Source organism: Ambystoma mexicanum, chromosome 1p (genome assembly GCF_040938575.1).
Source record: "Ambystoma mexicanum isolate Mex_15411 chromosome 1p, UKY_AmexF1_1, whole genome shotgun sequence".
Taxonomy (NCBI): domain Eukaryota; kingdom Metazoa; phylum Chordata; class Amphibia; order Caudata; family Ambystomatidae; genus Ambystoma; species Ambystoma mexicanum.
The window spans coordinates 120373334-120384847 of record NC_090921.1 but is presented as its reverse complement, the minus strand read 5'-3'; the positions used below and the strand labels follow the sequence as shown (position 1 = coordinate 120384847).

Genomic DNA, 11514 nt, shown 5'->3' with positions numbered 1-11514 from the left:
GAGTTTCCACAGCAGGAGGATTATGCTGATCATGTGACTGTAAGATCCCTCTGTGGTATTCGCTTTTTCATAGTCATCCTCTAGTTTAATCAAACCCATTTGTCATTTTTCAAAGTGCATTTCTGTTTTCCATTCTCGCGCCTATTTTACAAAAACGACCTTTACTAAAACCTAGATAACTCCCTCAGTTTTTGTGATAGAAACAAATTCCTACTTGTGCCTAACATCCATAGCTATCCATAGAACCCAATACCACACTGCAAAACAATGCGATTCTCTTGTTATAGCCAAAATCACGCAAGGAAAAGTTTGCTGCGATTTTAAAATTTGTAAGGTTTTACACGTGTGGCCTCATTACGACCCTGGCGCTAAGCGAAAAACGATGGCGGTAAATGCTTACCGCCATCGTTTTCCGCCAGGTCCGATCATGACCCGTGACCGTTAACTACGATGCCAATAGCGGCATCGTAGTTAACGCTGCCGCAAACTGCGCTAAGGGTGCGCGCACGCGACCGCCCACACCGTACTTAGCGCCATGGCGGAAAGGCACGCAAATGCCGACCCAAGCGGACATGCACCTAACGCCATCATTGAGGCCGCTAAGTACCTTACCGCCATGGTGCAAATAACGCCATCGCGAACCAACCGTAAAGGGCCAATTCAAGTGAATGCAGCTGCCACAGGTGCACAGAAACAGCACAGGTGAAGGCAATACAGACTCAGGGGAGTATAAAAAGAGCACACCCCACCCCTACCCACACCCAGTCACACTCCACAATGATGCCAATACGACTAGCAATGTTGGGGCTGGAGGACCTGATAGCAATGCATGTGCTACTACAACAGCAACAGCAACAACAACAACAACAGGCAGCACAGAGGAGACGCAGGAGGAGAAGGAGGGCAAGGCAGGCCCAGCAAGCCCCACCAGCACAGCCAGTGCCACCACGCAGGCAGCCCCCAATCCCACGCATCAGAGCCAATCCAAACAACCTCACTGCTGAGCAGATCCACACCCTGTACCGTTTGGACAGGGACACCATCACCGCCATCGTAGACATGACACACAACGACATCGTCAGCATGATAGAAAGTCCAACCGCCATCCCCCCCCTACTGAAGGTAGTGGCTGTACTCCACTTCCTGGCCACAGGCACCTACCAGCACACAGTGGGGCACCTGCATGGCATTTCACAACCATTATTCTCACGAACACTCATCCAAGTGCTCGATGCCCTCCTCAAGCACACAGACGACCACATCTCATTACCACGGACTGCCCAGGAGATTGCAAACACCAAAGTGGGTTTCCATGCACTAGCCAGCATACCCGGTTGCATTGGTGCCATCGACTGCACCCATGTGGAATTGGTGGTTCCACGTGCCATGGAGGTACCGTACCGCAACCGGAAACAGTTCCACTCTATCAACGTGCAAATGGTCTGTGACTCCAACAAGATCATCACACATTGTTGTGCCCGATTCCCCGGATCAACCCATGATTCCATGATCCTGAGGAACTCCACAATACCACGCTACATGGAGCGACATGCAGGCCCAAGATCCTGGCTACTCGGTGAGTGCTATGTCATGGAAGTGGGCATGGGAATGACGTACCAGTGCATACTCCACCTGGCAGAAAGGGGGGGGGGGATGATGCATACTCCACCTGGCTGAAAGGGGGGGGGGATGATGCATACTCCACCTGGCTGAAAGGGGGGGGGGATGATGCATACTCCACCTGGCTGAAAGGGGGGGGGGGATGATGCATACTCCACCTGGCTGTGAGTAACACAGAGAACGGATACAGAGGAAGGCCACTCACAATGCACTAAACCCCTCTGCATACATAGGGTGATGGCATGCTAAACAGGCCATGGCAGCAATGGGCATATACTGGTTGCATAGTGTGAATCAATTAGTGCATGTAGAAGTGAGCCAAGGTAACAGTTCCATGCCAGCCATGGTGGGACATCATGTTCCTGGACAGACAACATGACTGACACATACATTCTCGCCTACATACAGGTGATGCAGCCTACCCCCTGAAGAGGTGGCTCCTCACGCCAGTCCGGAACCCGCAGAACCAGCACGAGGAGGACTACAACCGTGCACATACACGTACTCGTGTGGTCATAGAGCAGACATTCGGCCTCCTGAAGGCACGGTTCCGAAGCCTCAGCAGGTCTGGTGGGGCACTCCTGTATGGCCATGAGAAGGTGGCAAAGATCGTCATGGCATGTGTCATGCTGCACAATATGTGCGTCAGACGGAATGTGCCCCTGCCCCCTGACGCAGAACTGCAACCACCTGACGATGAGGATGAGGATGAGGAGGGTGCAGAAGGGGCGCCACCACATGGAGGAGGCGATGCACAGGAGGGGCGTGCCATGCGCCAAAGTATCATCAACCACTGCTTCTAGCACACACGGCTGGTGTTCATCGCATGGAGACAGCACTTGGGGCACTGTGTGACTCTGGGGCATGCACACTGAGGACTGGACACCAATAAAGCACACATACGCAATGAAAATGTCCACACGTTTCCTTTTGTGAAACGAATAAATTGTATTTGAACTATGTACTGTCGTGTCACACCCCCTCCCACCTCCCACCTCCCCCCTGCACACCCCCCCCCCCAACTCCCCCCTTAACTCCCCAACACACCACCCCGCCACCCCCCTGCACACCCCAACACACCCCCTCCCACCTCCCACCTCCCCCCTGCACACACCCCCCCCGAACTCCCCCCTTAACTCCCCAACACACCACCCCGCCACCCCCCTGCACACCCCAACACACCCACTCCCCCCTCCACCCCCCCCCCCCCTGGAATCCCAACAAAGGTGTGAGTTGGTCTGTGCAGCAGTGTCAGTAGTAGGATTCCTACACTGTCCGGCCACTATTGGCAGCCCCCTCCACTGGCCCCCGGGGCACCCCTGCCTGTGCTGCGGAGGTTCCTCCCCGATCGGCGGATGGGGCTGCTCGGTGTCGAGCTGGCAACCGAGGAGGATCCTGCCTGCTCATTTGGACGCATGGCCCGTATTGTCTGCACAAGGTCAGTGATGGCGTGCCGCACAGCAGCTAGTTCCGCGCAGATGTCCTTTGTGGACGACTCTATAGCTGCCTTCACAGTCTCAGCACATTTATCCATTGCTGCACTTGACCCCCCACATTCAGCAACATGTTCTTCGAGCAGCGAGGAAAGTTGCTGCTGCCGGGTGGCAATCGCCTCCAGAGAATGGTTGGGATTCTGGGCCATGGCTAATGGCAGTGGCATTCCCATTGGGCTGATCTGCCCCTGCAGCGGGGATGGAGTGGCTGGCCAATCGTCATCCTCTGGCTGACCCTGTGTGGCATCCACATGCGGGCTGCATAGGGACAGGTAGGGGGAATGAGGGTGGCCTGTGGGGCTCCTGACATCACTCTCCTCAAAGGTCCCTGCTTCACTATCGGAGGAGGCAGCAATGGCAGCAGTCTCCCCAAGTGTGCTGCTTGCAGCAGAGGCTGTGGCTTCTGTGGGCATGATTGGTGTGATGTCTGCTGCTGCTGCTGCTGCTGCTGTACTGCCTGCTGGGGTGGCTGTCTGTGCCCTGTCCTGTTTCCCTTGCATGGATTTTGCCTGCTGTGGTGTTTTCCTCGGGACGACAGAGGTGGAGGGTTGTGGCGTTGGCACAGTTGGCCTGGCCCTCTTGGTGGGTGTGGAGGCTGTGGTGTCCTCTTCCTCAAGGTCGGAATTTGAGCCTGTGGTGGGACAGAGGAGGGAGAGTGTTATTGATGGGTCTGCGGACATTGGCCGGGCATTGTGGCGACTGGCATCTCATCAGTTAGTACATGTGGCACATTTCATGCAGGGGAAAAAAGTTGACTCCCTTTTGTGTGGAAGTAGCATGGAGGTATGTGGGTGCCTGCAGTTAGGGTGTGCATGCTGCATGTGTACAGGGTGCAGATCGGATGTATCTGTGGGCAGTCTCCTGCTGATGTGTTGCATTCACACTATGGGCCAACATTGTACTTCACATGAATGGACTTAGGTGAGATTTGCATGCCTTGATTTGAGCCACCTACCTGCATCGCCCGATGTCGGGGCTCCTCTCTCCATTCCTCCTACTCCTTCAATGCTCTGCATTCCGATTGTGGAGGCACAGATTTCCTCCCATGGCTGCAATTTTATAGGGGACTCCGATCCTCCCCCAGTTGCCATTGCCAGGTTCATGTTGGCTGATAGTATGCTCCTGACTCTGAGCCGGAGATCGTCCCACCGCTTGCGGCACTGTTTGACATTGCGGGGTGTCGTTCCCACGGCACTGACCCGCTGAGCTACCAGTGCCCATATGGCCTTCTTCTTGGTTATGGCCGGTCTTGTCAGTTGGTTGGAGAATACCACTGCAGCGTTCTCCTGTAGGGTCTCCGCTAGAATGGTGAGCTCCTCTCTGGAGAAGCGGTCTTGCCGCTGGCGGTCACAGGCTTTTTTCAAAACTTTAGGCATCTTCCTGCAGGTAGAAGGTTGAAGCCGGTATTGGCGGGGTCTCAGGCTCGGATGTCCAGTGGTTTCGGAGGATGGCAATGGATTGTGTTTTTAAAGATGGCCGCCGTGCTCTTTCCCGTTCCGCCGCGGTGACGCTACTTCCGGTTCCGCTTATCTACGGTCAACGCTAATTGCGGTGACCGCTAACTACGGTCACCGCTATGTACGGCGGTGGCGGTGGTGCACCTTGCGCCGCATACGATGCCGGTAGGTGCCGTTTTGGGGGCATTACCGCCATGGCGCTGTTTACATTACCGCCATGGCGTAATGCTCGTGCGCGATGGGTCGTAATGTGGCGCACTTTACACCATCGTCCCACGGCGTTAACGTTCATTACGCCATGGCGGTAATGACGGCGGATTACCGCCAGGGTCGTAATGAGGCCATAGTCTTAAATTCTGTCTTACTTGGACTTTGAGATTTCTATTGTTTTCTTTTGACTTAACCATTGCTTGTGATTGTGTGCAACTGTTCAAAGCGGCTCCCATAGGAATGTATAACAATTTACGTAATTTTGACCACATTTGGTGTTTTTGCCCAGTCAAATCCAAACATAATTTCAAAGCCACTTTGACAGCTGAAAAGTCAATTCCGTTTTTCTCTTGTGTTTGAAGGGGGAAGGTGGGACTGATATTCTGTTTGATTTGTGCTATTCCTGAATACCTGCTCTCTCCTCACATCTATTTAATTGCCTATCGGGGAGGTTGAGGGAGGTTGCAGGTGGAACCTCTAACCATAGTGCAATCAGTCCAAACCAACACAAAAGTATTCTTTTCTGTGCTGCATATTTTTTTGGTGCTCATTACTTGATTCCTAGTGTATTAAAATATATTATTCTGTGTTCTGTCACCCCTTTGGTGATTGTTGTTTACCTATTAAAATATACTCTGATTAAATTTTAAATACATAAATAAATATTTACCTTTGCAAACTAGCCTGATTCCTGGTTCAGTGTGACCGGGGGGGGGGGCGGGTTTCCGGGAGAAGGGTGTGATATGAGTGGTATATCGTTCAGAATATTGAACTTGACTTGGGTGTGTGGCGGATTGAAATCACAGTATCAGGTGGTACAGTGCTGCTGATGGCACAATCCACATACCCCGGACCATCCACATATCCTGGTGTCAGAGGGTTCAGTGCTGCTGGTGGCACAGCCCTTCCAACCCCAGACCATCCACCTATTCTGGTGTCATGGGGTGCAGAAGTGCTGCTGGTGGCGCCATCCTTCCTACCATGGTCCATGTACCTATCTGGGTCTAAGGGGGTGCAGTGCTGCTGATGGCACAGTCCTACATGCCCCGGACCATCCACCTATCCTGGTATCAGGGGGTGCAGTGCTGCTGGTGGTGCAGTCCTTCATACCCTGTACCATCCACCTATCTTGGTGTCAGGGGGTACAGTCCTGCTGGTGGTGCAGTCCTTGATATGATATGATATAGTATTTGTAGTGCGCCTATACATGAGTGTTTCAAGACACGACGAGGCAAGGAGGGGGAACAGAGGGAGGACAGAGACAACGATCTTACTAAGCCAAGTGACATTAAGATTGCGCAAGTGTAGGGGAGGGGGAAGTGGGAAAAATGCCAGAAGAAAGGGGAAGGACAGTGCTGTACATGGGATCAAAACAATAAAGAAGTGCAGCCAGCAGGTGGCAGGTGCATGGGTAAGTGCAGACAGCAGGTGTCCAAAAGTGCAGGTAGGGGGACTGTAGGATTACAGATAAAAATCCAAGTGCGAGGCTTGCCAGGAAGCAGTGCAGGTGTGTAACTGGGCAGGTAGGGACCTGGGCCCAGAAATCAGACTGTAGCCAAGTGACCAGCGCAGTATCAGACAGGAAATCAGCAGGAAAGAGGAAGAGAGAAGGCAGAAGCAGAGAGGTAGGTCTTGAGGTGCTTCCGGAAACAGGAGATGGTTCTCCTCGAGTTTCAGAGAGGCAGGGAAGCTGTTCCAGAGGGAGGCCCCAGCTGAAGAAAGAGTTCTACCACCAACTGGTTGCTTGGAGAAGCGACTGACCCTGAGGGAGTTGGAGTTGGAGGATGGAGGAGCGAAGAGCGAAGAAAGGTAGGAAGGTATTTACAAAAAGAGAGTTGAAGGCCTTATGAACAATGCAGAGAGTCTTGAACTTAATCCTTGCAGCCACCGGGAGACAATGGAGAGATTACAATGCTGGAGAGATATGATCTCTGGGCTCGAGGCCAAGGACAAGTCTCGCAGTCCTGTTCTGGATGAGTTGCAGAGGGCGGAGCGTAGAAGCAGGCAGATTTAGAAAGAGGCTGTTGCAATAGTCCTGCCTAGAGAGAACCGGAGCTCTATTTATTTATTTTATTTATTTATTCGTATTTTTAAAGCGCACATCAGTCCTAGGGCATCGTGGCGCTGTTACATGTATATACATTGCTGGTTACAAGTGAAGGCGTAGTAGTTACATTGAGAATTTGCATTCTGTTTTCATTTTAGGGTTACATTAGTACATAGATTATATAATTACATTGTGGTACATCATTGGATTACAAGCATATGTAAGCATAGAACATGTGGGTGGCTGGATGAGGTAGGCTGGAAAGTTGGGGTAAGGAGAGGGTTATATGAAGAGTGTGGTTTTGAGGGATTTTCGAAAAGCAAGTAAGGAGGGTTCTGCTCTGAGTGCGTTGGGGAGTGCATTCCAGAGTTAAGGTGCAATGTGGGGGAAGTCAATACCGCCGGTGATAGCTCTTTTTATGGATGTTACACGGAATTGGTTGGCACGGTGGCTTCTTACAGGGCGGTTAGTGATGTTTTTGGAAATGGTTTCTGATAGGTAGGATGGGGCTGCTAGATTGATGGATTTGTGTGTAAGGGTGAGAATTTTGAAGTTAATCCTTTCCTTGACTGGGAGCCAGTGGGCTTTGCATCTGGTGTCGGGGGGAAATTCTGCCGGGGTCGGCCGGGCCGTCCGCAGACCTCCAGGCAGGGAGGCCCCAACTCCTCCCGTGTGTATCCCAGATAAGATGAGATAGAGTATGAGACGCACACAAGGAGCAAGGTGACTCTGCTGTTTATTAGACAAAACGGCAGGGATGGGTCAAGGAGCGCACGCGTTCGTCCTGACACACACTCAATTGTGGGGCTCGCAGGCCCTTTTTACTGTAGTATGACGCGCTACTTGCGTCACTTCAGAAAGTTAACAAAAAACCTATCGCCACTCTTAATTGGGTGTTCGAGTGGTAGGGTTAGTATAGCACACATATAGAGAAAGATATTAGTGGACAAGGTGTAGTCAGGTGGTATATCTGGGTTGTCCCTACAATTAGATACATGAAAATTGTTACATGAAGGCTCCTGAGGATTGGCTAAATGTGCTGGCGTCAGTGATAAGAGCCCCAAGTTCTGATTGGTGCACCCGTGAGCTTCCCAGCCTGGGACCACCGTCGTTCCCAGCTCTCGGTGTACCTGTAAGTTGCAACAATGTTTCACTATGGGTACATGCAGACAATGTGAGGACTTATTCATAGCTAGACGGGGTACCGTTCCCACTGTTGCAGATGTCCATTGAGCCTTTCAAGTGTATCTGCCAGTGTCTCGTAGCGAGGGATCCAGACGCCTCTGTTCTCCAGGGTTTGGCATCTCGTCAGTTTCGGCTTGATCACGTGGGGAGGGACCGTGAAAGAGGCATAATTCTGCACAATTAATATTGTTTTTCTACTGTGCGTCTGCTTTAATTTGTCGGTGTGACTTTAACGTTGGTGCGCGGAGTGCGAGGTTGCAACATCGTGCCTTTGATGATTTGCTCTTGGAACATGGGTTTGCAACATTGCGACCTTGGCTGGTTGCTTCGCCAAGCTCATTCTGCTTGGATCAGCAACTGACTCTTGTCTTGTTGATGTTCACGGGAGCTCTTGTTTGAGGCCTACTTTGGCCCGGTGCATAAGTTGTCCGTTTGGTGCACAGGTGCTTTAAGTTATAGGAGCATATAATTCCATAATCGGTATTGTCTTTATTATATTTCTCATCATTGTACCTGATTTCAAAGAGAAGCGTGAGCAAGCTAGTAAAAGTTCATGACGCGTCTTGCGTTTCTGCATTCTGAAAGCCTATATAAAAATAATAAAGATGCACGTCCATGAATATGCCTGTCGCCTACGTCATAGCACTGAGTATATTCTTCGTGTAGGTTGGTGTGGGAATGTCCAGTGAGTATCGTTGTACAGATGTGCTTCCCGTCGTCTAGGTCGTCATGGCATCTCTAACGACGTGTAGATTTTAGTCTAGTTGATCCGTGCCGCAGGTGTCGGCATGGCCAGTGCGGGCTGCTGGGCAGGCAGATGGACACACCCGTATGTTCCTGTACCAGGGTATCTGGTCGTCTGGTAAATGGGCAAACTCTTCTCGTGGCGGGTGTTTGGGTCGTGACCCTCTAGGACAGGCGCGAGAGGTGAAGGACGGGAGCCTGGTTTTCCATTCTCCCACTTCAGTCCCCCCTCTGGTCGACTTGTCGACCACAAACATATCCTTCTCGTTATCTCCTCTTACTCGCCATATCTTAGTTATTCCTCCGAGATGTCCATAGTGGTTTACATGATCTTCAAATGACCAATACATATATTCACAGGTACCCCCAGGAGTACAGTATACCCATCTTCCTATGTAGCTCCTGGGGTTTCTTGGGTTCTCGGTCTTTACTGACGGTGGGTCTAGATGGTTGGAAATTATTTGGGTGCGCAGCTTCTCCCTTTCCTGTATAATTACACCTGTATGCTGGCCGTCATCTGCTGGCATCAAGGGGTGCATTCCCACCATTTCCAGCAATTCGTCAGTAGTGCGTGCCTTTCGTGCCTTCCAAAATCTAATTATGATCAGGGTAGCTCCAGCCAATATAGTACAGCCCACTATTATTTTCAGTCCATCTGACAGCCAGGATGGCATCCATGACCATAATAGTGAAAACCAGCTCTCATCCTTGTTCACACCATTGCTTTCATCCGTCATTTTGGAGTGCATCTGAGCTAATTGTGAAACTGCTTCTGTCAGTGTACCATTGTCAGCATCATTGGCAGGTATGAACGTGCAGCATGATTGTCCTATCTTTGCACAAACTCCTCCTTCCATTGCTGTGAGAAGGTCCAATACATATCTGTTCTGTAGTGCTACCATCCTTACAGCTCGCAGCTCTTCTTTTATTGCGTTGAACCCATTTACTGTAGAATTGATGGTCATCATTAGTTCCCATCTAGTTATTTGGAGCCATTTTGCGTTTGCGTAAGCCTGTAATCCCGGGTGTATTATTGAGGAGAAGAACATTGCTGCTCTGCTGAATAGTCTGTGTTCTGGCGGTATTGATGTTAGTGCCGTTTCCGACCTTCCCCACAGGTAATTTCCTGTCAGCGGCTCTCCTTGTCTTTTTCTTCTATTTAGTACAGTGCCATTGCTGTTGGTCCTGTTCACTTGCTCCTCCTGGAGTGGTGCAGATCTCTTTCTTCTCTTATCCCCTTCATTCATTCTAGGAAATTTCGCCACATCAACGTGCTTCTTAGGTACCACTAATGATGGTACATTGACGTGTACCATTGTGCACACACCATTCCACAGGGGAGGCAGTGTATGGTATGCCTTTTCTCCACAGGCCCAATAATGATCCATTATTACAGCTGTTCCTGCTCCCCCCTCAGGTAACTCCGTCACACTTGCGCAATTGGTGTTATACCCTACGTCCACCTCTCCTTTATGCTGGTAACATACCTTGGGCGCAGTCAACGGTAGTATCGTTATTGGGTCTTCATCTTCTTCTACCCATGTGAGCATTGGAACATACTTGATCCATGTCGTCCAACATCGGTGATTGTGTGTCTCGATGGTTGAGATAGTTTCTTTTGTTACCATGTTGCTGCCAATCACTCCTATCTCCCAGCTGTTATCCAGATACACCTTTCCTGTTATCGTCAGTAGCGGCCTCTCCCAGCATCCTTGTTTACCCGGAATTTCAGTGGCGTACCAATCACATGGTAGATACTTCAGTGTTACTTTCTGTGTTTCTCCTTTTGCAGGGCCACTTGTTATATATTTGAATGCTTCAGCATGTAAACTGGTCTTGTGATAACTCAAGTAGGTCTTGAGGAAGTTGTTTTCATATGGGTATGAGTCTCGTGTTTTCCATGTCATGTGCACTACAGTTCCTTGAAATCTTCCTTTCGTCTGGAACAGTGCCAAGTATATTATGCACTGTGCTACCTTCTCATTTATTTCTGTGGCAACAAATGTTCGTGAAGCACTCATGGCGTATGGTATTAATGAGCAGACGTAGCAGCTATCCTCAGTTGTCTGCTTACCAATGCGGGTCATGTGTTGGTACCATATATTGTTTGTGACGTGTGCTGAATCTTGTACATAATTATCAATACCTTTATTGTCTGAGTATGTGCTGCGTTTAACTCTATTGTTCTTTGGTGCAATGTTACTACTACCACCTGACGTAACACCTGTTGCAGAAAGGAACAGGGGTATATTAGGTTTGGGTACAGCAACAAAATTGATAGCACAGCTATACTGCTATACAGAAGCAGCCAAAAATCCGGTGACTATCAAAATCCCTATTATTTTTATTACAATTGCTAATCTCACCGGCATTTTGCTCTTACCTTGCTGCAGTCCTGGCAGCTTATTCTTGCGACGTTAAAGTTGCCCGCCTAAAAATTCTCAGAAATGCTCGTTTTAAATGTTAGTTTTGTTTTGTTTAAGCTCTCCCTATCAAATAGTCATTCAGTGCCCAGGCGAAGAGCTGCTCCCATGCTACTCTAAGTGATTGGGCTCTTAAGACCGGCAAGTATGGGCGGAGGTGGGGCATGTAATATTCTATGGCCAGGAGGAAGGCTGTGTAGTAAACACGTACCCTTCTTCTTTTTAGGTATGTTGGCCTTTTTATTTCGTATACAAATTGGTGTGACAATTCTTCTGGGTAGTTATCGTCTGGGAGTACCATCTACGCCTGGACAGTGGACTTTGTTAGTTAGCTT

At 50.0% G+C, this 11514-nt stretch overlaps 1 protein-coding gene across 1 annotated transcript; it reads right to left on the bottom strand.

Annotated features, from left to right (window-relative positions):
• Window positions 1–2858: 2858 nt before the first annotated feature.
• On the bottom strand, window positions 2859–4898 carry LOC138473455 (nuclear apoptosis-inducing factor 1-like). Its single transcript, XM_069612219.1, has 2 exons — window positions 4069–4898; window positions 2859–3744 (listed from the first exon to the last, which is right to left on the bottom strand). The coding sequence occupies exons 1-2, from the start codon at window positions 4487–4489 to the stop codon at window positions 2903–2905; spliced, it is 1263 nt and encodes a 420-aa protein (XP_069468320.1). The 5' UTR covers window positions 4490–4898; the 3' UTR covers window positions 2859–2902.
• Between the last annotated feature and the right edge of the window lie 6616 nt (window positions 4899–11514).

Bases quoted from the DNA above. Each gene is read 5' to 3' on its own strand.
- LOC138473455 (XM_069612219.1), bottom strand. From the start codon at position 4,489: ATGCCTAAAGTTTTGAAAAAAGCCTGTGACCGCCAGCGGCAAGACCGC. The intron at 3,745-4,068 runs GTAGGTGGCTCA...GTCCCACCACAG, and splicing joins CCCGACATCGGGCGATGCAG to GCTCAAATTCCGACCTTGAG.